Source organism: Microtus oregoni, unplaced genomic scaffold, assembly GCF_018167655.1.
Source record: "Microtus oregoni isolate MIOR12 unplaced genomic scaffold, Mior012 000019F_ref0000042, whole genome shotgun sequence".
NCBI lineage: Eukaryota > Metazoa > Chordata > Mammalia > Rodentia > Cricetidae > Microtus > Microtus oregoni.
The window spans coordinates 11727797-11754714 of record NW_024543078.1 but is presented as its reverse complement, the minus strand read 5'-3'; the positions used below and the strand labels follow the sequence as shown (position 1 = coordinate 11754714).

The 26918-nt window shown below is 42.7% G+C and overlaps 1 protein-coding gene across 1 annotated transcript in view; it reads right to left on the bottom strand.

Annotated features, from left to right (window-relative positions):
- Positions 1–4905: 4905 nt before the first annotated feature.
- Adgre1 (adhesion G protein-coupled receptor E1) overlaps positions 4906–26918 on the bottom strand; it is a 76081-nt gene continuing 54068 nt past the window's right edge. The window contains exons 17-23 of the mRNA XM_041669494.1: positions 21683–21877; positions 19728–19963; positions 17029–17095; positions 14070–14161; positions 9223–9391; positions 7139–7243; positions 4906–5264 (exon numbers count right to left, since the gene is read on the bottom strand). Of these exons, the coding sequence (XP_041525428.1) occupies positions 5259–5264; positions 7139–7243; positions 9223–9391; positions 14070–14161; positions 17029–17095; positions 19728–19963; positions 21683–21877 (870 nt within the window). The 3' untranslated portion in view covers positions 4906–5258. The remainder of the gene's footprint in view (positions 5265–7138; positions 7244–9222; positions 9392–14069; positions 14162–17028; positions 17096–19727; positions 19964–21682; positions 21878–26918) is intronic.

The following is a 26918-nucleotide window of genomic DNA, read 5'->3' as shown; positions in this document are numbered from 1 at the left end:
ATCCCAAGTGTATGGTGTGTTCAGAATCATCCACCAATCTAATTCTCGTGTGTAAATGAGGACATTGGTAGCAGCCTGTAATGTCTGACAGGAGCCCCCTTACTTCACAGCTCAGAGGGAACTATCTCACAGTATTGGAACCTTTGTTTAGTCAACTTAATCTTTGGGAGAAACGTTACCCATGCATGCAGGGCTCCTTCATTCAGTTGTTTTACTTAGGCTTCCAAGGATGCAACTCCATTCATTAGGCTTGGTGGCAAACCATGGTACATGTGTAGAGGTCAAGAGCATCACTTTTTGGATCATACTCTTACCTCTACCATGTGGTTTCCCAACATCAAACTCAACAGCATATGGCTGGCATCAAGCACCTTCACATGCTAAACTATTTAACCAGCCCCTCAAATGGTTTTAAAGGACTTCAAATGTAGTATTTTTCCAAAAGGATTTTTTCCTCTGTGCTTAATTTTGGTTAACCCTTTCACCACCATCACACTTCTCCCATCGCTGATGAAAACTTTCCACTTGCAAGGTTTCTTTACCCTTCCACAGTGCATTTCCTCTGCCATCCCACTTCCCTCCAGGCCTGTTCTCCTCTATGATCCATTTCATGCTTTGAGTTTTACAGACACTCGAAATTAACAACATTCATCTGAAAATTCAAAGCTTGGAACCACATGTAAGATAAATAATTCAATTAAAAATGGGGTACAGAACTACACAGGATTCTCAGAAGAATCTCAAATGGCTGTAAGACATTTACGGAAAGGTTCAACATCCTTAGCCATCAGAGAAATGCAAATCAAAACAACTCTGAGATACCATCTCACACCTGTAAGAATGGCTAAGATCAAACACACTAATGATAGATTATGCTGGAGAGGATGTGGAGTTAGGGGAACACTCCTCCATTGATGGTGGGAACACAAACCTGTATAACCACTTTGGAATTCAGTATGGTGGTTTATCAGAAAATTGGAAAATTGGGAATCAACATACCTCACTCTTGGGCATATACCCAAAGGATGCTCAATCTTAATATAACGACATTTGTTCAACTATATTCATAGCAGCATTATTTGTTTATTTCCAAAACCTGGAAAATATCAGATGCCCCTCAACCAAAGAATGGAAAAGGAAAATATGGTACATTTACACCATGGATTACTACTCAAGGGTAAAAAGTAATGACATCTTGATATTTGCGTGCAAATATATGGAACTAGAAAAAAACCATCCTGAGTGAGGTAACACAGACTCAGAAAGATGAACATGGTATATACTCATAAGTGGATACTAACTGTAAAGCAAAGGATAATGAGTCTATAGTCCATGATCCCACAGAAGCTAAGTAACAAGGTGAACCCTAAGAAAAACATACTAGATCCACTTTAGAAAGGGGAAATAGATAAGATCACCTCACAAAATTGGGAGTATGGGGTGGAGCGAGAAAGGAGAATGGAAGGGAAAGAGGAGGGAAAAATGGAAGCGGGGAGGAGAACTTGAGGGAATGGGATAGTTGAGAAGGAGGAAAGACAAAGATGAGAGCAAGGAAAGGGATATTTTGATTCAGGGAGCCATTATGGGACTAACAAGAAACCTGACACTAGGGGAATTCCCAGGAATCCACAAGATGACCCCAGCTATGACCCTAAGTAATAGAGGAGAGGGTGCCCGATCTGGCCTTGCTTTGTAGTCAGATTGATGAATATCATCATAGAACCTTCATCCAACAACTGATGGAAACAGGTGGAGACCCACAGCGGAGCACTGGGCTGAGCTCCCAAAGACCAGCTGAAGAGTGTGAGACGTGAGAATATGAACAAAGAGGTCAAGACCATGATGGGTACATCCACTGAAACAGTTCAGCTGAGCTAATGGGAGCTCACCAATTTCAGCCAGACAGGGAAGAAGCCAGCATGGGACCAAAGTAGACCCTCTGAATGTGGGTGATAGTTGTATGGCTGGGGCAGACTGTGGGGCCACTGGCAGTGGCACCAGGGTTTATCCCTGTTGCATTCACTGGCTTTTTGGGAACCCATTCTCTTTGGATGGATTCCTTGCTAAGCCTAGATAGAGTAGGGAGAGGGCCTTGGACCTTCCCCAAAGCATTGTTCCTTACCCACTCTGAGGAGTGGATGGGGTGATGTTTTCACAGTGTAGGTGGAGGGAATGGGAGGAGGGGATAGAATGGGAACTGGAATTGGTATGTAAAATGAAAATAGGATAGCTTGTTTTTTTTAAAAAATCTAATTAAATTAAAAAATAAATAAAAGGCAATACAATAAAAGAACAATCCCACTGATTGTACTCTGTCTCATAAACTTCTTGTCTATATTTCTTCAACATCAGATCCAAAAGATTTATAAACCAGACTTTTAACCAGTTTCTATTACAGGTTTTGCAACCCATAGGAATGGAGACAGAGACCTGAAATATCCACTTACATCCTGACAAAAAAATAAGGATTGCCCAAGAACCTCAATGGCCCCATTCAACAGGAAGAAGTCTAATGATAATGACACCCCATTTCAAGCCCTTGTTGATTAATTATAAACAAAAAATGGGGGGATGTATAGTAAAAGAGGCTGGTGAAAGAACACCCTAGACCTGAGACCAGAGCCAAGAAAACACAACCTGCCCCTAACCCATTCAGAAATTGAAATCCAACCAATCCCTAAGCATGGAAACCAAACCCAAAGCATGAAATCCAAACAATCTCTGAACTCATTCCAAGCTCAAGAAATGAGATCCTACCCATCCCCACCCTGAAAATCTTCACTTTGGAATGTTTATCCCCTATGAAACTCTATATAAATCTTTTACCTGTTCAGTTTGGGGCTGCTTTTTCTATCCTGGCAGAGGAAACCACTCTCCTGTATTCTTCCATCCCCAAAAGTCTCTTGAGTGAGGTTTGTTGTAACAATTTTCTTTCACCAAAACAGGGTAGAGCAGAGATGTAACAACTTTTGCCAGAGCCCAGCAGATCTGTAAAGGTTCTAGACAGAGCACAGTGGAGCAGGGCGGAGTAGAACTGTAACACTTTGGATGAGAAAACTTTCCCCTTGATGTAGCAGAATTTTACACTCCAAGAAAGCTGAGCATCGTGGAGCAGAGCTGTGATAATCAGGCTGAGAAACCCTCCCCTGCTAGAGCAAACATCTCTCCAGAGCAAAGAACAGAACTGTGACAACCCTGCTGGAGAAGCCACTCATGCAGGAACCAAGACGTTAGACTTGCATTATGTAAACCTTTCCTGGAACAAGGACTTTTAACACTTTGCTGGGGAGACAGTCCCTCCACACTGGAACAGAGATGTAAGACTTCTGTGGGTATACCTTTCCTTTCAGAGCTGTAGGTATCCCTTGGCTTCCAACTGCCAGGATACATTTCCCTTTAGAGACATAATGCTTACAGGTTTTCCTTGGCTTCTCGCTGCTAGGATACAATTCCCTCTGAGCTATAGGCATTCTTTGGCTTCTGACGACAAGAATACCTTTCTGTTCAGAGCTGTAACACAGCATGGGTAGGAGTAGGCCTTTTCCTTCATGTGGTTATTTGGTTTCTATAGGTTTTCATTTAAAATTGATAACCTCATTTGAATTTTCACCTCTTTCACACCTTCAACACTTGACAGACATTATTGAAGAATTCTGCTCAAGTCATGAAAAAGTTTCTGGAATTATAAATGGTCATAGTCTCACCATTTTGTAAAGCTCATTCATTTTTGTTGAGCAATGACAATTCCCAAAACAACTCAATTTGGTTCCTAGAACTAACATTAGTTGATTTTCTATATTCTTGTCTTCTAACCTTCATAGCTGACCCAGAGGTGGCCTGGTTGCAAGCACATTCTATGGGTACAGCAAGTCAGTCTTCAGCCACACACTGTAGAACCTCTGCCTTCACCTGAGTCCTATCAAGAATCTCCCAAATTCTCCTTAGAGCCCCAATATGCTGCTGCCTGTCACTCTCTAGCATCCATAGTGCTTCTAAAAATGTTTTCTCAAAAAAATGTTTTGCTTTTCAATATTCCTCTGAAATTTTGTCTAGTGTGTTTGTAACTGGGTTGTAGGAATGCTGCTCGTTTGTATGTGTTGATTTTATGTCCTTCTACTTTGCTGAATATCAGCCTTAAGAGATTTTGGGTGGACTTAAGGGTCTCTTGTGTACAGACTCCTGTCATGTGTATATGTACAAGCACTTGACATCTTTTCCCAACTTCCTTTATCTCCCCTTGTCTTAGAGCTCTAAGACTTTAAGCATAATATTGAAGAGTGGAAAGAATGTACACCCCTAGTGTCTTAAAGAGGATGCTTTGATTTTTGCCCATTTAGGATGGTATTGGCAAGCTGTCACATGCAACCTTTTCTAAAAACCTCTTAACCAAAGATGATAGTTCCATTATGGTTTTATTGATCATTTCTTTTAAATCAGGAAGACGTAGAGACTCTTAACTTGTCCAAATTCTGAGAGAAATGACTATTGAATGCTTGACCCTGAGTAAGGGAATTATATGAAACCCATAAGGCAGGGAACATCATGGGAGAGGAGATAGAAAGAATGCCTGTGGTGGAGGATGGGAAGAAGAGATGTGAACCAGTGTCTTCTGGGCAGGGCATGGCCAATGTACTTAAGAATTCACAGCAGCTGTGCTTACTGCACATGATCAGCCACAATATCAACATGACCATCCACATCCCAGCAGGCAGAAGCACTAGCTGGACTCACTGTGTTACAAGAAATAGGATGTGCAGGTAAGAGGAAACACATTGGGTTTGCCCAGAGAAGTTGGAGGATTAGGGTGGACATGATCAATGCATATATCTATGAAACTGACAAAGAGAAAATAACAGGTAAGTTTCTCAGAAAGACAACAAATCATTTATTGAGAGCTACTCTATGTCCAATACATGACAGATGTTAGATGAAAATGCCTGAAGCCCCACAACAAAGGACACAGGAGGCAGGAAAATGGCAGTACTTGTGTCACTGAAGTAGGACGTGCTCTTTCCGAAACATGTGGAGCTTCACAGCTGCAGAGCACGAATGGAACTAATTTGGGGAGTAACTCATGTTTCTCCTTGTTGCATGAAACCCTTGTCATTTGGTCCCATCCAACCATGCTTTGAGTGAACAAGAAAGTTCCTCCACTTGTGAGATCTTGAATTTCCATATGCCAGAGAGTGATTAAAAACAGGCTCCTGAAAGCGTCTTAGAATGTCGCTCCATTGTATATGTAAAGGCAAGAAATGATGTTAACCCTGAAAAACACAAAAGTGAATTACCTCTTCATCAATCAAACATGTTGACCCAAAAATTATCCTTAATGTCTTGTCTGCAGGGGCATCAGTCTCACATGTACACAGAGATCAATAGAAACAGACTACAAGCATAAACATTGAAATTTTGTTCATGCTTTTCCTTCTTTGTGATTCCTTGAGTTTAACTAGTTATTTGTGTGAGTATCTTTAGGATGGTGGATTGGTGATTTACTAGAACATAGGCAATTTGTCAGTGGTACACTACCAAGGAATAGGAAAGTTGTCATGGCTAATTTTATCTGTCAGCTTGATGCAATCTGGAGTCACCTGGAAAGAGAGGCGCAGTGTGGTATTTTCAGATTAGGTTGGCCTATGGATACCTTGACTATATTAACTGATGTGGAAATCGCCACCTACCATCAGTGGTACCGACCCATGGAAAGGTGTCTCTAAACTGTAAGGGTGGACAGAGTATGCTAAACACTTGCATATATAGCTAGTTTCTGGCTCTCTGCTCCTGACTGTGGATATAATGTGACCTATTTCACGAGCCTACTGCCATGACGTCCCTAAAGATGAACTATTATCTAGAAGTAAGATAAAATGAACTCTTTCTCCACTGAATTGCTTTCTTCAAGGTCTTCTGTCACAGCCACAGAAAGTGAAGCTATGACAGACCCGGATGGCATAGCACTCAATATGCACTAGGTGAATAGAGAAGTCACAGTGTGAAGTTAAGGTAAAAATGATACAAAATCCACTTAATACAGCAAATAGAGTGTGTGTGTACATATATGGGTAAGAGTGTATCTGCTCTGTCTTTATTAGTGTATTGAACAAAAATAATGTGTTTCTCTGTCATGGTTTTATTCACGCATATCATGTACTTTGATCACAATGTGCCTGTTCTCTGTATTCAGTCTCTACTCCCACTGATTATCGATTCCTCCCAAATGGTTATAGTTTTAATTTTGTGTCACTTAATAACCTGAATTCCCTGTATGACAGATAGCGTGTGATTATTTGCGCTTCTTTTTCTGGATTATTTCACTTAACAGAATGATACCCTATCTTACCATGTTTCAGGAAAATTACCCCATTTCCTTTGGGTGGCAGAATAAAACCCCACTGTGGGCATACCATCTGTGATGGTTAACATTGACCGTCAACTTGACAGATTCTAGAATCACTTAGGAGACAAATCTCTGTCTGTCCCTGAGAATGACCATCCAGATTGCATTAACTGAGACTGGAAGGTCCACTCTACATGTGGTAGAACCATTCCATGGGCTTGAGGAGAAACGAGAGAAAGTGGGCCGAACACCACAGTTCACTTCTCAACTTCCTAACTTGGATACCGTGTGACCAGTTGCCACATGCTCCTGCTACTATGATTTCTTTTCTATAATGCACTGTACCCTTGAACTGTGACAGAATAAACACTCCCTTCCTTGAGCTCCTTCCGTCACGTATTTTGTTCCAGCAACAAGAAAAAAGAAGCCGAGACACCTTCTGTGACTAATCCACCTATCTGTTACCTGGCAGCAAGGCTGGCCACAAAACCTGAGAATGCAAATTATTACATCCTTTTGAACCAGTAAGAACATCTCCTTGATAGCCTCATAGGTCATTGGCTAGGATGAAATCCTTAACATGTATGTTGTCTTTTCACCTATAGATCTCACCTTGTTTAGTTTGCACAGTTAATAAGTCATAGAGGTGGGTGTAAACCTAGGCATCCTGCTCTAATATCCCCATCCAACAGTTGTGCATGAGCACACGTAGCAGTCAGCAGTACTGAAACTGTTGAGTTTGCTGAGCAAATGTGCCCCTTCTAGTCAATATCAGTGGGAAACACATAGTCATTCCCTCACCATCTTGGAAATGGGTTGCATAGATGTCAGTAAGATCCCCGAAGTCTGGGAATGGGAGCTGGATTCAGTCTTCCTGGTGATGACTTTCCTATATTCATCCCGTACCTGATAGGGAGACATAACAAAGCAAGGTAAATAAGGCTGGGATTGGGCCAGTCACTAAGTTTGCTGCACAACATGAGATCTTGGGCTTGGATCTCCAGCACCAACATAAAAAAGCTGAGTATGGTGCTCAGCCCTAAACAGGACACTGCATCACCTCACACACCAAGGACAGGGAACAACATGGAAAATAAGGTAAAAAAAAATGTAAGAGCTGGAGGAGGGGTGCTGTGAATGCTGTCTTCCAGAAACGACAAGGCTATCACACTCATGGACCCACAGCAGCTGCCAGTGCCTCCACAAGATCAAGCAGGCCACATCATAACATGGATTGGGAAAAAGACCTCCAGGCCCCTCCCCTTACTGAGAAATGATTGCCAGTTGATCATTTCTGAGACAGAGAAAATTTTCCTTCTCTGGGGATATGCTCCAATGGGTGTCCCCACACCATGCATATATGGAAAACACTAACTAGACCTAGTAGGGTTTTTCAAGTCGTGAAACATGAAGTTGGTTGAGTAACATGTTCAGAAGAATATGTAGGAATCTGGGGGAAGAATTGGAGTGGATATGAACCCAGTTTATTGTATGCTTGTATGAAATTGTCAAAAATAGAGAAAATTCAGAGGGGAATGAAGATGGTTTCACACATCAGCAATCAGGAGGCAGAGACAGAAGGATGCTTGCTGGGCTTTGACTGACAATCTAGCCCAACTGATGCTCCAGGTTCAGCAAGAGACCTTGTCTCAAAGGACAAGCTAGAAGAGCTAGAGAGAAGAGACTCGGTGGTTAAGAGTGTGCCTTGTTCTTGCAGAAGGCCCGAGTTTGGTTGTAAACACCTATGACAGGAGGCTCACAAACATCCACAACTCCATCTCTAAGTGATCCAGTGCCCCTTCTGGCTGCTACAGGTACTACACTCATGCGCGTAGCTACGATGACAGATTCTTCTGTAAATACCCTCTGCCTTAGGAGACCTTGAACTTTTCCCAAGCCTTACAACTAGGTTAATAACCTACCTTGAAATCATCTAAGACTGTGTGCTCAACCTTCTCTCCTACCATTGCCAAGCCTGCCTAATTCTACCCCGCCTTTAAGAGGACAATGTGGCTAACCTTACTGAGCCTTAGATTGCCCATGTTATCAGTTTGTAAAATCTAAGCCAAAGACATAGCTTTAATCATTAATTATGTGTTCTCCCCTTTCCCGAGCCTAGAATAGTGTGTGTGTGTGTGTGTGTGTGTGTGGTGTGTTGAGTTGTGTGTGTGTTGTGGTGATCATTTGCTGAGAACAGCAAACAGGTTGAACATAATCTGAAGAAAAACAAATATCCCCTAAATGTGGGGAAAAAAACAGACAGATACAGGTTGATAAGATCTGCAGTTCTAAGTGCTCTCCTAGGTCAGCTGTGGTCAGTAAAGTAATTACTCCCCTTGTAAAACTCCATGAAAGACTTCTATAAGTAATTCCTTGACCTTTTCCATGCTGTTTTTTGTGCTTTCCAATAAAAACAGAGTGATCCCTTTGTCCCTTTGTTAGACAGAGGCACAACAGATAGACAACACACACAGGCAATACAGACAGATCCAACATATAGCACATGTAGGTCAGACAGACCACAGACCACAGACTGAAGACAGACAGGAAGCACAAGCAGGGAAGCGGAGAATTCACCGTTTGGCTTTCTTTTGGTCAAACTTCTACAAGAGAAGGTCACACACATGTGCATATCAATTTAAATAAAATACTAGAGGTGAGGGGGAAATGATGGAGAAAGACACCAAATGTCAGTCTCTAGTCTCCAGGAAAACAAGAGCACATGTACGAATACACATGTACAACACACAATTACATACACACAAATGCATACAATACACATGCATACACAACACAGAATTCTAGATAAGAAAGTGGGTCTGCTTCAGACATAGGAAGTGGATGGTTCTATGCAGAGAGGAAGGTGGAAGTAGACAGCCCCATACCTGGCGGTTGAGCAGACAATGAATGAGGAAGATGAAGGCCCCCTGCAGGCTGTTGATAATGGTGAACAGGTACGCCATGGTGCTTGCCATCCAGTCAATCTGGAAAATGCCCAGCACCCAGGAACAGCCCAAGATGAAGATCTGGGCAACGGCCTTGAAGGTAAGCAACCTGGAAGGTAATGTGAACAGAAGAAATTGTCCTGAGAGCTGGTATGGTCTCCATGGAAACACCTAGCACCGTCTGAGGATGACATCAGCTGGCTCAGCACCATGCTGGGGATGCAGACAGAGTGAAATTTGATGACACAGGATAAATTAATCAAGTCCTATGGGCAACTAAAATGCTATTGTCCAAAGATACACACAGATTCAAAAATTGTGGGTGTATGTATTGAGTAGATTTTAGTTTAGCAGTGAATGGCTATAAGAGCCCATTATCCAGACCCTTAGACATCATTATATGAAAGGTAAACCCATGGTTACAAAATACAAAGAGTTCCTTCTTTTATTCAGACAAAATTCACCATTTTGAGAACATAAACTGTGATTCTGTGACTTAAGTATAGTCACTCATCATGTGACCATCACTACTATGTACTTCCAAATCCTTTTATTATCTTAAAAATGAAATGTACATAGCTTCTTTAGGTTCACCTATTGTAGACTCCGTGGCCTTAATTTATGGCTAGAAACCAATTATGAGCGAGTACATCCCAAGTTCATCTTTTTGGGTCTGGGACACCTCACTCAGGATAGTGTTTTCTATTTCCATCCATTTGCCTGCAAAATTCGAGAAGTCATTGTTTTTTACCGCAGCGTAGTACTCTAGCGTGTATATATTCCATACTTTCTTCATCCATTCTTCCATTGAAGGGCATCTAGGTTGTTTCCAGGTTCTGGCTATTACAAATAATACTGCTATGAACATAGTTGAACAAATGCTTTTGTCATATGATAGAGCATCTCTTGGGTATATTCCCAGGAGTGGTATTGCTGGGTCCAGGGGTAAGTTGATCCCGAATTTCCTGAGAAACCGAAACACTGACTTCCACAGTGGTTGCACAAGATGGCATTCCCACCAGCAATGGATGAGGGTACCCGTTCCTCCACAGCCTCTCCAGCAAAGGTTATCCTTGGTGTTTTTGACTTTAGCCATTCTGACAGGTGTAAGCTAAGTAAGAAGGTGAACCCAAGGAAAAACATATAGTTATCCTCTTGGCTAAGGGAAGTAGACCCAATTGCCGGGGAGAAAATTAGGATCTTGGGGGTGGGGTGGGATGGGGGTAAGGGGAGATGGGGAGAGAAAAGGTAGAAGGGAAGGAGGGGGGATTTGGGGAATCAGGAGAATTGGGATAAAGGAAAGGTGGATAGGGGAGCACGGAACCACAATTCTTAGTTAAGGGAACCACTTTAGGGTGAGCAAGAGATTTGACCCTAGAGGGGCTCCCAAGTGCCCAACATGAGGTTCCCAGTTAGTTCCTTGGGTAGCTGAGGATTGGGAACCTGAAATGACCCTATCCGAGAGCAATACTGACGAATATCTTGCATATCATCATAGAACCTTCATCTGGTGATGGATGGAGACAGAGACAGAGACCCACACTGGAGCACTGGACTGAGCTCCCAAGGTCCCAATGAGGAGCAGAAGGAGGGAGAACATGAGCAAAGAAGTCGGGACCACGAGGCGTGCACCCACCCACTGAGACAGTGGAGCTGATCTACTGAGAGCTCACCAAGGCCAGCTGGACTGTGACCGAAAAAGCATGGGATAAAACCGGACTCTCTGAACATGGCGAACAATGAGGGCTAATGAGACGCCAAGGACAATGGCACGGGGTTTTGATCCTACTTAATGTGCTGGCTTTGTGGAAGCCTAGCCAGTTTGGATGTTCACCTTCCTAGATATGGACGGAGGGGGGAGGACCTAGGACTTACCACAGGGCAGGGAACCTGGACTGCTCTGTGGACTGGAGAGGGAGGGGGAGAGGAGTGGGGGGAGGGGTAGAAGGGTGGGAGGAGGGGGAGAAGGGTGGGAGGAGGGGGAGGGAAATGGGAGGCTGGGAGGAGGTGGAAACTTGTTTTTTGTTTATGTTTTTTTTTCTTCTTTTCTTAATAAAAAAAATTATTAAAAATAAAAAAATAAATTAAAAAAAAAGATATTTTGGTTGGAAGGAAAAAAAAATGAAATGTACACATATAATAAAAGAAACACTGTATATGAAAAGTACTTATTCTCTTTTCCCCCTCCTGAGGAAGACAATAGCCAAATATTCCTCAATATATAAATGAATATAATAATTATAGGTAAATATAAGGTATATCAGACATGGTATTTATGGCTAATGGCCATACTGTAGAATAAAACAGATAAATGTAGAATAAAGAAAATGAGGCACGGCCATTCAATGCTGCCATAAAAAGGCATGAGGCACTGATAGCTGACAAGTGTGGGCAAATCCTATGAACTTCATAATAAATAAAAATCTAGGCAAATGCCATTTATTAAGTGAATTTATTTAGATATCAAGGCTAGATTGGGAGAGACAGATGGAGAAGAGAGAGACAGAGAACATGTAAAGTCGAAGCTGTTTTGTAAGATAATACGATGGTGACAACAGGGTGAAGGGAAAGAGGAGGAGAGTGAGTGGCCACCTGCTGTGCTGAGCATGGACCAGGCTCAGGGCCAATCGGAATGATTGCTTCATTCACTAATTCTCAGACATTTGTGAGACACTCACCTTCTCTGTACCTCACACTTTCCACATGACTCAGGGGCTCACACTGTCTCCCTAGCCAGAGAAAAAGATTCCAGGCCAGACCATATGACTCCCTGTAACCCTAGCACCCAAGAATCATGGATTTCAGACCTGCTTGTCCTATTGGAGAATCTGCCTCAAAATAGACAGATATTTAAAAATATTAGTGTTTTCTCACATTTCTGTGTGGTGTGTGTGTATCTCTGTGTGTGCATATGTGTGGTATGTGTACATGTGTATGTGAATGCATGTATGCATGTGTATGTTCACATGTGCATGTATGTGGGTAGATGTGCTTTTTATATGCATATATGTGCTTTGTGTGGCTGAAAATGCATGTGTGAATGTGCATCGTGTATTTACACTTGAGTGTATGGGTTTTTACATGTGTGCTCATGAGAGTGTGTGCATGTTGTGCATGCATGTATATGTATACTTGGGTGTGGGAGTGTGTGTGTGCATGTTTGTATTATTTGTATGTATATGTGCATGTATCCACATTTATATTTGTGGATATGTCCATGTTTGTCTGTGTTTATGTGTGCATTTGTATGTATGCATCTATGAGTTCATGTGTGTAAGAATGTGTGTGCATGTTTGTGTACATCCATGTGTAAGAATGTGTGTGCATATCTGTGTTGGTTTGAAAGAAAATACCCCACAATGGTTGTGGCAGTATTGGGAGGTATGAATTTGTTGGAGTAGATATAGCCTTGTTGGAGGAAGTGTATCAATGTGGGGTGGGCTTTCAGTTCTCCTATGCTCAAGCTACTTCCAGTGTCACAGTCTACTTCCTATTGCCTGTGGGATTAATATGTAGTAGCTCCATCTCCAGTGCCATTTCTGCCTACACACCGCCATGTTCCCCACCATGATGATAATGAACTAAACCTCTGAAACTGTAAGCCACCGCTACTGTGGGACAATGGTCTTGTATTCTATAAAGTTTTGTCACTTGTACTGGTTTAGTAAAATGCTGATTGGACAGGTGCCAGGCAGGAAGTATTGGCAGGAGAATTCTGGGAAGAGGAAAGGCTGGGTCTGCAGTCATCACCTAAATGCAGAGGAAGCAAGATGAGAATGTCTCACTGACATAAAGGTACCAAACCACATGGCTAACACAGACAAGAATTATGGATTAATTTAAGATGTAAGAGTTAGTTAGTAAGAAGCTTGAGCTAATAGGCCAACCAGTTTATTATTAATGTAGACTTTTGTGTGTGTTTCTTTGGAACTAAACAGCTGAAGGAACAGGCGGGACAGAAACCTCTCAACACGCCACCTCAAATGTTTTCCTTTATAAGAGTTACTGTGGTCATGGTGTTTCTACACAGCAATTAAAACCCTAATACAATGCCCATATTTTCATGTGTATCTGTATGAGCATGTATGTGTGTGCGCATTATGCATATATATCCATGTTTTACGTGCATGCATTGTGCATGTATGTCCATGTTTTCATGTGCATGTGCTCACACTGAATGTATTGACAATCTATAGAAGGTTTGGTGTTCCCAGCAATTGTGGCGATGCTTATTACCTACCTAAAGAAAAACATATTACTATTCTTTCCCTACAGATGAAGAAACTGAGTTTTGTGAAGGTCATGTAACCAATGTAATGTCACACAAATCATAAATGGCATCAATGGAATAGGCAGTTTGACACCTGGACTCTGCTATTTTGTACAAGCTCCATCACTTGAATACCATGAATATACAAAAGGTGGTCACAGTCCAGCAGGTGGCTCAATGGGTAAATTGCCGCTTGGTGCACAAATGTGAGGACCTCAGTTCAAATCCTGAGGACCCACAGAGTCAAGTGCAAAATGTGTACTCTGTAATCCCCATGCCCCTGTGTTGAGAAGGGAGGAACAGACATGAGGATTGAGCCAGATGTCCCAGCATATAAAATGATGAACTACAAGCAACTCTATCTCAAACAAGATGGAAAAAATACCAAGGTGTCCCCTACATGTATGTCACCGCATGCATGTACCTGCATAGGCGCATGATATATACAGAAAAGTGGCTGGTGAGGCTCTGTCAGAAGAAGGAAGACAAAGGGGCAAAAGTCAGAAAGAGGCTGCACCTGGTGTCCTTGAGTTTTGAGACTTCTGAGCTGACGCTGCAGAGCTTCTGCCTCAGCACCCACAGGGTCCAGGTGAGGAGAACAGAGTTGATCTGCAAGGTCAAGCAGAGGGTAGGTAGACCAGACACATAGACTGATCATAACCAATCTGACATAGAAATCTGGCCTCCAGTAACCCATCCAGGATGCCAGACTTCGATCCTAGATTTGTCAGATCCAAATGACCAGGACTGAATCAGTTACTGATGACTTCCCAACTGATGCCTCTGCTTCCAGTTTAGGATGAGCATCAGAAAGCCATCATTACTCCCCACTGACCACATGAGACACCCCACTTGTACTTAGTAGACCTGCTGCTTCCCCATGCTACAGCATCCAAAACACACTTCTTATGTCGTGAAACTGGTCCCTCCCTGCTCCTGAGTCCACACTGTCACAGTTATATACACCTCCTGTATTACAATAAAACAACCTTGCAACAAATTGTCTTTGTTGTTCCCATGTTGTTGTTGTTTTTTCATTTCCACCATCTATTAAATTAGAATTGAAGCCAAGGTTGATGTTATAGATTATGACACAAGAGAGTTGGTTGATTCTCTTCAAAGGTATTTCCTCAGCCTCTTCAAAGTGGTTTGATGGTTGGTATTAATTGTCAACACCTAGGAGAAGGCAAGCCTCCAGGAACACCTGTAAGAGACTGTCTAAGGGTGGTCTCTAAGTATACATGTGGGAAGTATCTTGACTAGAGGGAAGACTCGGCCACTGTGGGTGGCACCATTCCCTAGGCAGAGGCTTGTGTATATATGAGAGTGGAGAAACTGAACTGAGCACAGTATGCATGAGCTCATTGCTCATTGCTCTTGACTGTGGGTGTGATGTGATTAGTTGTTTGACTTCCTGTGGTCTTGATTTTTCACAATGATTGGCTGTAACTTGGAATTGTGAGCCAAATATGTCCTTTCTCCCTTAAGTTTCTTTGGTAATGGTATATTGGGGGGGGTATTTGACTATAATTATAATCATTTTCTCCTTCCCTTTCCTCCCTTCAGTCCCTTCTTGCTCACTTTCAAATTCATGACCTTTTTTGTTAGTTGTTGTAATATACATATATACAAACATACGTGTGTGTGTGTGTGTGTGTGTGTGTGTGTGTGTGTGTGATCTGTTGTTTGGCAGTATCTGGCTGCCTTTGTCGCTGTGGGTCTGCAATATAATTTGATTTAGTTTTGTTTCATGTTCATTATTATTTTACCTGCGTGAATGTCAATGTGAGGGTGTCAGAGCTCTGAAAATGGCGTTACAGACAGATGTGAGCGGCCATGTGGGTTCTGGGAATTGAACCTGGGACCTCTGGAAGAGCAGCCCTCTCTCCAGCCTCAACTGCACTATAATTTGAGGTCAGGTATTGAGACAACTCCAGTCATCATCTCCTGATGACTTATTTGGTTATTTCTGATCTCTTATAGTTCTATGTAAATTCTTGGGTGGTTTTTATAGATATGTGAAGTATTTTTATGGAAATTTCACTGAATATGTAGATTACTTTTGATAATAAAACCCAGCCATTTTACTACATTAATTCTGCCAATCCAGAATCATAGATAGTCTTTCTGTGATCTAGAAAGTAGCAAGAGATAATGTTTGCCACATTTGACTTTGACAGTCACCACAGGAGAGAGTGTCAGCTGAGGAGCTGCCTGGGTCAGACTGGCCTGTGGCTATGTCTGTGGAGCACTGTCTTGATTGCTATCTTCTGTTGGAGCCCATGCCAGGGTGGGAGGTACCATTCTAACAGCAGATGGTCCTGGCATGTTTGAGAAAGCAAGCTAAGCAGGAGTCCACGCTTGGACTAGCAAATGGCAATGCTTCTCAGGCTTCTATTTCAAGTGCCTCCTTGCATTCCCACCCTGACTTCCTGCAATGATGGACTATGGCTTTGTCTTAAAGTTCCTATTGCTGCAAGGAAACGTCATGACCAGGAAGCAAGTATCAGAGGAAAAGGTTTATTTGAATTATACTTCCACATCACTGTTCATCATTGAAAGAAGTCAGGGCAGGAACTCAAACAACACAGCAACCTGGAAGCAGCAGCTGCCGCAGAGGTCATGGGGGTGCTGCTTACTGGCTTGCTCCCCCATCTTGCTCAGCCTTTTTTATAGAACTCAGGACCATCAGCCCAGGAAAGACCCTACCCACGATGGGGTGGGCCTTCCCTATCAATCACTAATTAAGAAAATATCCTACAGCTGGATCATATGGAGGCATTTTCTCGATGGAGGCTCCCCCCTTTTAGGTGACTCTCAGCATGTGTCAAATTGTCATAAATCCAGCCAGGATAGACCTGAAGATTGACATAAACCCTTTTTTCCTTGATAAGCTTTTGCCTGCATTTTACTTCAGCAACAGTAATGGAACCAAAACAGTACTCAACATCTTCAAATATCATTAGGTTTCTGCTTTTTTCTCAAAATTTCTCATCTCAGTTTTTCTAATCATGACCATTGTTCTTCACTTCATTCCTTTTCTTCCTTATTTTTCTTTTGAGTGCAGTGTCTTTCTATTTTGCAATGTAGCCCTAGCTGGTCTAAAACTTAATTTCTTATGTAGACCAGGCTAACATCAGACTGACAGATATCTTCCTGCTTGTATATCCTAAGTGTAGTTAAATTCTTTTTACCTTGTCTTCCATTCAGCATCTAGACCTAGAAGAGACTGATGGATCTATTTCTCCCCCAAAACACAAAGCATGAACAAGAAGGGCTGTTGTTCCTTCTAGATGTTTCTGTACCTGAGCATGATTGAAAAGTGACAGACAGAGAAATCACAGCCACCTGGGTGAAATCTCAAGAACCAAGAATCATATGAGTTTTGAGAGTAGTAGACTTTGCAGTGTGATGACACTTCCTAACTTTGGCTTTCCTTGGTGTCCAAAATGCACTTGAACACATTTTTTCCTTACCATGATGATCATGCAGACTGGCCCTAGGAAACTCCAGATGAACCCAGTCTCTCTATTCAGCCAGCAGCTGTAGAGGAAAACACAGGAGGCATGAGCATTTGTCTCATCACACTGCCCTGGCAGCTGTGCATTCTGCAGAACACTGCATGGCGAGATGCATTTGGAAGCACTGCTGGTGGGGTGGGGCATACCAGTGTCAAATGAGCCCAGATACACCATGGACAAATACTCCTGAGACTTTGCCTAGGATGGAGTTCAGGCTGACGATTGGTTCATAACTTTCACAGAACTTTCTTCCTCCACTAATACATTTTGTCACTCAAACCCCAGCTCCAACATTTCCTCCAGTGAGAGCTGATTACTCACCATTCTTTACTAAGAAATATACTAGGGTCTTATCAGCTTTCCACCCCCTCTTCTTCAGTGTTCCCTGAGCCTTAGGTGCAGCAGTGTTTTGTAGATGTTTCAGTTGGGTCTGGGCCCCACAACCTGCATTTTGATTGGTTGTGGTTTTCTATAAAGGTTCTGTCTATTGTAAGTTGCTAGGTTTCCTTGATGAGGGGTAAGGACTACATTTATCTGTGTTCAAAAGAACAAATGTTTAGAATATGGTTAGAAATTATGCTGATTTAGTAAAGTACTGGTTATCCTTCAATATCTGAGACTTCACTAGCCTTTAGGAAACTGACGAAGGTTCTAGTACCAGGCATGATTTCCCTCTTGTTGGGCAGATCCTAAGTCCAGAACAGGTCTTGGAGAGCTGTTGGTTACTACCAAGGTGTGGAGACCACTGTTGCACATGTAGGGTTATCCTGCCTGGCATCACTGTTGTGGTTCATAGGCTTCCTATGGGGGAAAATACACCAGATCTCACCCCTCCACAAAGAACTGTTGTCAACTAAGGAAGGATAAACACGGGAGACATAGTCTCCAGGGAAGAGCACACCAATTGGTTATCCAGTATTAAATGGCTAGTCCTGAAAGCAAACATACAAGCAGCACTGTGCAGTCTGAGCAGGTTTTATTTATGCATTTAGGAAAATAGTAAAAATGGCCCAACTAGATAGTCTCTTCCTGGGAAATTAAACTCAGACAGTGTGAGTCTTCTATGTAGTGAACAATTTGGTGGCCCTGATACCAACAAAACTAGAGGATCTACCCCTTCCTATGGTTCAGCGAGAGTTGAGCATTGTTAGAGTAGTATAAAATGCTATTATGCCAGCATTTAATAGTCAAGATAAGCCCCAATTACAAGGGTTCATTTTAATATTTTTAATAAGTTTAAATATTGGTGTCCATGTTGAGTTGACTATATGACTGACAGCTATTACACACTTCCTAGGAACCCCAGCTTCCTTGAGAAATGAACTACCAGCCAAGCATACGCCCTCATGTGAACACAGCTAACTTAGCACACCACAAGGCCCTACCTCTCCCTGAGGATCTGTAGGCAGCTAATAGTTGCTGGGGGGGGGGGGGGGGAGAGAGAGAGAGAGAGAGAGAGAGAGAGAGAGAGAGAGAGACTTTCTTCAGTGGTGCAGCTCTGGCAAGTTACCCACACTCCTGGAAATAATCCCTCACCCATACTCTATAAGTAATCCCAATTAAACTCATTGGGGCACCCAAAAATTACATGAAAGTTGAGATGTCCTCATTGGGAAGATGAAGATCAGCAGGGTCAGTTGGAAGCAATTTAATTGATGTGGACAGACCCATCTCACTATGAGCAGAACCATTCAATATTCTGGGGATTCTAAACCATGTAACTGGAGAAATGTAACTGAGAACAAGCAAGTGAGCATGCGTGTGTTTATTTCTCTGTTCTTCACTGTGAATGTCATATGACCAGCTCTTTGATGTTGCTTTTTAGCTTCTCCATAATGATGGACTACCACCTGGAACTACATGCTAAAATAAATCCTATTCTCTCCTGTCAAAGTAGTTTATCAGAACAAGAGAAATGAAAGTATAATGCCTCCAACCTGAGTACTATGAGCCTCAAATCTCTGACTTTTATAGCCTGGACCTGTAGATGCCTAGCTCCTGAGGCTGAGAGCTATAGGTATCTGCACCAGTCTTGAACACCCAAGGGCCCACACCTTCCACCCTGGAATGTTTCTCCTTGTCTATACACATTATCTTTCTAGGTAGAGTGAAGAGTTTCCATCTGGTCCATCGGTAACATCACTGCTAGAGTGACTGCTCCTAGTGGCTGCATAAGTGTTTTGTGGTTTGAATGTTGTGCCAGTTAACATTTGTTAACTCAGTACAAACTAGAGTCACCTGGGAAAAGGGAATCCCAACTGAGGGATTGCCGCCATTAGACTGGCCTGTGGCTATACTTGTGGGTTATTTTCCAATGCTAATCAATAAAGGAGGTCCTAGCCCACTGTGAGCAGCACTATTCCTAAGCAGGTGGCCCTGGGTTGTAAAATGCAGCTCAATGAGCATGGCTATGAGCATTCCAGAGAGCATCATGTCTCCATAGTTCCTGACTCCAGGTTACTACCTTGAGTTCCTGCCCTGATTTCTCTGCCATGATAGATTGTTCCCCTTCAAATGTTCTTAAGTAAAACCTTCATACCTTAATTTCATTATTATTTTAGGTACTTTTGCCATGGAAACCATTAAGGTAGCTAGTACAGCCATCATCACAAAGCCTGGAGCAAGATCTTCAAAAAGAAGAAAATGACACTCACATATTATGCATCCCATAGCCCTGTGGCTGTATGCTGGCAGAGATCACCACAACCAGGCCTGGAAGCCCATAGCCAAAGGCACAGAGGTGCAGCATCTTGATGTTTCGAGAGCTGAAATAATTCACCACCTTCAGGTTTCTCACCATCAGGAAGAGCATCACTGCCTCCACCAGCATCCAGAAGAAGCAGGCAAGGAAAAGATAGTGCAGGAATCCCGCAATGATGGCACAGGCTGTCTGCAGGGGAGAAGTCTGCATATCAGGATCCTCCAACACAGGCAGAAGGTTGAGGGACAAGAACAAGGGCGGGATGGCCTCAACTGGGGTTCCTCAAACAATCCAGCCTCTTTTTTCTGAGCATAATGTAGTCACTCCTTCACCATGATGGAATAGTGAATATCCAAGCCAGGTAGCCATGGCAACAAAAAGAGAAAGGTCTGTGGTGATGGAGCTAATAAAAGGGGAAGAGAGGAAAGCCACCTGGCACTCCAGGTGCTACTTATTCCAGGTTTCCCTCAGCTGAAGTTAGTGTACATGAGCAAAGGGAAAGGTTAAGGGAGGGAGGGGCTCTATGATGCACCTTCCATGAAGACGTCATCCATGATGATGTGGGACATATGCAGTGATGCAGCTATTTAAGGGTCCCCCAGACTCCTGTAAGTAACCCTTCATCTGTGCTCTGGAAGCACTATGCACATTTGTTCACCAACTGGACCCGTTTGGAAGTTAGTTTGTCATCAGCCAGTATTTCCCCCAATCCATGCACCAGGGTGAGGAAATCCATTCCCAGCACCCTGATACAAGCCAGGCTGCACACCGGTGATCAACTAGTAGGGAACAGAGACAGGGGCTACCTGGGGATCACAACTAGCCAGCTGAGTCTAGTTGCTGAGTTTCAGATCAATGAGAGACCCTGTCTCAAAAAAGCAAGGTCAAGCCGAAAAGATGGCTCAGGTGATCAATGCACTTGCTCCCAATATTGATCACATGGAAGGAGAGAACCAACTCCTACAAATTGTCCTATATATTCCATGGCATTTGCATGTGTGCACACATTCAAATGCACACCCAGACAAATAATATATAATAAACAATATTTTGAAGCAGGGGTAGTAAGATACCTCTGTTTCTAAAGTACTTGCTACATGAGTGTGAGGGCTGGGCCAGCGTTCGGATCTCCCGAGTCTGTATAAGTGCTAAGTGGGCATACTGGCACACCCGCAATTCCAGATCTGGAAGGAAGTCTGCTGGTGGGACAATTCACACTGTCCAGCTCTGGATTGTTTGAGAGACTTCACCTCAATAAGAAATGTGGAAGAGTGATTGAGGTTGAGTCATTACACCAAGTTCACATGCACACTCTTGTGTTCGCACACACGCAAACACGCATACACGCATGCATATGACACATACAGGAAGAAAGAAAAATTAGAACAATAGGAAGAAACAAAATAATTCATAGAATGACCAAGGAGCTGATTTTAAACTGACAACTGTCACAAGAAGTCAACCCAGTGAGAAGCTGACTATGATGGTTAGCTTCCTGTCAACTTGACACAAATGAAATTCAACTGGAGAGATGGAACTTTGATAAGACTGACCTGTAGGCAACAGTGAGAGGCATTGAGATGGGAAATCATTGTGGGCAATACTATCGCTGGGACGGTGGCCCTAGGTTGTATAAGAAAGCAGACTGGGTATGCCAGGAGAAACAAGCCAGCAAGCAGTTTTCCTCCATGGCCTCTACTTCCCTAAACAGTGAACTGTGACATCAAAGTATAGGCAGGAATAAACCCTGTCCTGCTCAAGTTGCTTTTGGTCATCGTATTTATCACGTCAACAGAAAGAAAACCAGGATACTGGCAGTGGCCCTGGGGAGGGAACTAGATAGTGATGAGGAGAAGAACATGGGAAGATGGTGCAGCTGCATTGGAACACAGTCCAAGGGTCACTAACCTGGTTGTCTGTCTTGTCTACACCCATGAGGAAGAGAAACTTGGCCAGGAAGAGACACATACAAAGGTGCAGGTGCATGTAGGTGTTCTGGTTCTGAACAGCACGGCACAGCAGGAAGGTGGCTATGGCCAAGGCGAGGCACACCAGGGAGATGACTGTACCCACGTGGCTGATGACGTATAGGGAGAATTCCATCTAGCAGGAAGGAAAATCATTGTTAGGCTCATAGTAGGACTGAAATTCATCTTCAACCCCAGAAAGAAAGAAGAGAGCACCTTATTCAGACCTGAACTGGGAGGAGAATCCCAGGCCTTCTGTCCCCTAGAGTCAAAATAATCTGAATGTCATCCAGGAAACTCTGAAAAATCCAATAGCATCTCTGATGACTCACTCCCCATCCACAATGTTTGTTGGCCTTCCATACTGGAGAGAACATCCCCAAACTACAATTCCCATAATTGCTTGCTGTAGAAATCCTGGATGTAGTGTTAATTCTCCAAGGAATATGGACATTTGAGAATGTAGAGGAAGCTACCAACCATCTGTAGGTATGGGTAAGCTGTGGACAGACTCCACACCCTAACTCTTTAGCCCCACCATGCCTAGAGACGGAGCATACATGACCTAGCAATTTCTAGGCTTTTTGAACTGAGCTGTGAGGGGAGGGAATCATGAAGCTCTTATATCTCCTTAATCACTCAAAATGTCTGAAACAGTTTCTTCCTCTGGGGTTGAGCACTACCCAAGATGCTGATATCTGAAACATTTCAGTGTAGAATGAAACTAGCAGTCATACTATTTATTAATGGGTAGTTGTAAAATTCTTGGTGCCTTCTCTGTGTTAAAGATATTGCCAGTCAGGGTCCTCTACACAATGTTGTCATACATTGTTAAGATAATTGCCCACAATTTTGCCAGCTCTCAGGTATAAAAATTTTTGATAAGACATAAATACCTCAGCTTGCTAATCATAAAAGGAGGAGCATAATAAGAACTGTCTTGTTTTGTGTGCACGTGTACACTTGTGTATACATTGTATGTGCAGGTACACATACACATTCACACAGGCACATGGAGACCAGAGGACAGCCTGTGCTCTGTATCACAATAGGGAATATCATCCACAGGGACTTTCATCAGCCTGGAGCTCACCGACTGGACGAGCCTAGAGTACCAGTGAGTCCTGGGGCTCCATTTGTCTCTCTCTCCCACCACTGAAGGGATTCCAAGCCTGTGTCACCACCCCTGACTTTTGACATGGGTGCTAGGGAATGAACCTAGTGTCATGTCTCAAGACAAACACTCATCAGACTCAGCCATCTCTTCAGCCCATGGCTGCTTTTTATGGCCACTTCTATAACATAACAATAAATCGTATTAGTGCTTATTAATATATCATGTGATGTTAACTGTGTGTTAGTTTTTTTTTTCTTCTTGCTGCTTTACATGAGAGCTGGGTTCCACTCAGATGGGCTAAGTGGCTTATCCAAAAACAAAAACATGACTCCCACAGAATCTGAAAGGGAACATTATTTTCATCCCACTGTAAGTCCTAAGCCACATAGTCCCCTATAAGGGACTTGGTACCTCTGTTGTTAGGGAAGGGCCCCTTCTGTTGTGTGATATTTTGGTCACATTTTGACAATAAAGCTTGTTTTGAATCAGAGGGTGGAACTAGTCAATACCTGACAAAAATAACCATAGAGCTTAGAGGACTAAGAACAGATAGAGAGGCGGGATGTGGTAAGGCAGGACTTAGAGAGGATCTCAGTATTTTTGGATGCAGGAATTGAAGAGATAGTGGGTCACTGGTGGCTTCTCCACCGCTGCTCTGATCATTCAGGTTCCCATATCTGACTCCTAATACTAAGAGATAATACCTATACTCCTTAATGTATTTCACAATATAGAAACAGAAGAGTCATTGCCAAATTCCTTTTATGAAGCTACAGTTACCCTGATACCAAAACCACACAAAGACCCAACCAAGAAAGAAAATTACAGGCCTATCTCACTCATGAATATCGACGCAAAAATTCTCAATAAAATACTGGCAAACCGAATCCAAGAACACATTAGAAAAATTATTCATTATGATCAAGTAGGCTTCATCCCAGAAATGCAGGGCTGGTTCAACATATGAAAATCTATCAATGTAATCCAGCATATAAATAAACTGAAAGAAAAAAAACCATATGATCATTTCATTAGATGCTGAAAAAGCATTTGACAAAATTCAACACCCCTTTATGAATAAAGTCTTGGAGAAATTAGGGATACAAGGGTCATACCTAAATATAATAAAAGCTATTTACAGCAAGCCGTCAGCTAACATTAAATTAAATGGAGAAAAACTCAAAGCCATCCCACTAAAATCAGGAACACGACAAGGCTGTCCACTCTCTCCATACCTCTTCAATATAGTGCTTGAAGTTCTAGCAATAGCAATAAGACAACATAAAGGGATCAAGGGGATTCGTATCGGAAAAGAAGAAGTTAAGCTCTCGTTATTTGCAGATGATATGATAGTATACATAAGCCCTACCAAAGAACTCCTACAGCTGATAAACACCTTTAGTAATGTGGCAGGATACAAGATCAACTCCAAAAAATCAGTGGCCTTCCTATACACTAAGGATAAGGAAACAGAGAGGGAAATTAGAGAAGCATCACCTTTCATGATAGCCACAAATAGCATAAAATATCTTGGGGTAACTCTGACCAAGGATGTGAAAGATCTATTTGACAAGAACTTTAAGTCTTTGAAGAAAGAAATTGAAGAGGACACCAGAAAATGGAAAGATCTTCCTTGCTCCTGGATTGGGAGGATCAACATAGTAAAAACGGCAATTCTACCAAAAGCAATCTATAAATTCAATGCAATCCCCATCAAAATCCCATCAAAATTCTTCACAGATCTGGAGAAGACAATAATCAACTTTATATGGAAAAACAAAAAACCCAGGATAGTCAAAACAATCTTATACATCAAAGGATCTTCTGGAGGCATTACCATCCCTGACTTCAAACTCTACTACAGAGCTACAATATTGAAAACAGCTTGGTATTGGCATAAAAACAGAGAAGTCGACCAATGGAATCGAATAGAAGACCCTGACATTAACCCACAAACCTATGAACACCTGATTTTTGATAAAGGAGCTAAAAGTATACAATGGAAAAAAGAGAGCATCTTCAACAAATTGTGCTGGCAAAACTGGATGTCAACCTGTAGAAGAATGAAAATAGATCCATATCTATCACCATGCACAAAACTCAAGTCCAAATGGATTAAAGACCTCAATATCAGTCCGAACACACTGAACCTGATAAAAGAGAAAGTGGGAAGTACTCTACAACACATGGGCAAAGGAGACCACTTCTTACGTACAACCCCAGCAGCACAGACATTAAGGACCTCATTGAATAAATGGGACCTCCTGAGACTGAGAAGCTTCTGTAAAGCAAAGGACACTGTCGCTAAGACACAAAGGCAACCCACTAACTGGGAGAAGATCTTCACCAACCCCGCAACTGACAAAGGTCTGATCTCCAAAATATATAAAGAAATCAAGAAACTAGACTGTAAAAGGCTAACCAACCCAATTATAAAATGGGGCATTGAGCTGAACAGAGAATTCTCAACAGAAGAACTTCAAATGGCCAAAAGACACTTAAGGTCATGCTCAACCTCCTTATCGATCAGGGAAATGCAAATCAAGACAACTTTAAGATACCATCTTACACCTGTCAGAATGGCTAAAATCAAAAACACCAATGATAGCCTTTGCTGGAGAGGTTGTGGAGAAAGGAGTACACTCATCCATTGCTGGTGGGAATGCAAACTTGTGCAACCACTTTGGAAAGCAGTATGGCGGTTTCTCAGGAAATTCGGGATCAACTTACCCCTGGACCCAGCAATACCACTCTTGGGAATATACCCAAGAGAGGCCTTATCATACAACAAAAGTATATGCTCTACGTTGTTCATAGAAGCATTGTTTGTGATAGCCAGAACCTGGAAACAACCTAGATGCCCTTCAATGGAAGAATGGATGAAGAAAGTATGGAATATATACATATTAGAGTACTACTCAGCAGTAAGAAACAAGGACTTCTTGAATTTTGCATACAAATGGATGGAAATAGAAAACACTATCCTGAGTGAGGTAAGCCAGACCCAAAAAGATGAATATGGGATGTACTCACTCATATTTGGTTTCTAGCCATAAACCAAGGACATTGAGCCTATAATTAGTGATCCTAGAGAAGCTAAATAAGGAGCACCCAAAGAAAAACATATAGGCATCCTCCTGAATATTAACCTTCAGCAAGTGATGAAAGGAGACAGAGACAGAAACCCACATTGGAGCACAGGACTGAAATCTCAAGGTCCAAATCAGGAGCAGGAGAGAGAGCATGAGCAAGGAACTCAGGACCGCGAGGGGTGCACCCACACACTGAGACAATGGGGATGTCTACTGGGAACTCACCAAGACTAGCTGGCCTGGGTCTGGAAAAGCCTGGGATAAAACCGGACTCTCTGAACATAGCGGACAATGAGGACTACTGAGAACTCAAGAACAATGGCACTGGGTTTTGATCCTACTTCATGTTCTGGCTTTGTGGGAGCCTAGGCAGTTTGGATGCTCAACTTACTAGACCTGGATGGAGGTGGGGGTTCCTTGGACTTTCCACAGGACAGGGAACCCTGATTGCTTTTCGGGCTGGGGGGGGGGGACTTAATTGGGGGAAGGGGAGGGAATTGGGAGGTGGTGGCGGGGAAGAGACAGAAATCTTTAATAAATAAATAAATTTAAAAAAAATAAAACTTAAAAAAAAAGAAATTTGATAGGCAGAGTTGAACCAAGAGGTGAGAGAACAACTCCCCAACTAGACAGCCCAGTCTCTAGGCCCTAGGCCCTGGGGCAAAACCCAGGCCCCTCCCCAACCTGCCTCAGCTTCACTAGCCTTCCAGGAGTCAAGCTTCATGCAGGTGAACAGCTCTAACCCCACATAGAACAGACCCTTTGAGCTACAAATCCTACTCCATCCACAAACCCACCCATGCCCAGTGACCTCAGAGGACCTCTGATGCACAGACTGCAAATGCACAAAGCAGACCAAGAGGTGAGTGGGCAGCTCCCAAGCTGGACATCCCAGTCTCTAGACTCTGAGGCAAACACCCAGGGCCACTTCCTCACCTGCCTCAGCACCATTACCCAGGCAACAGGCA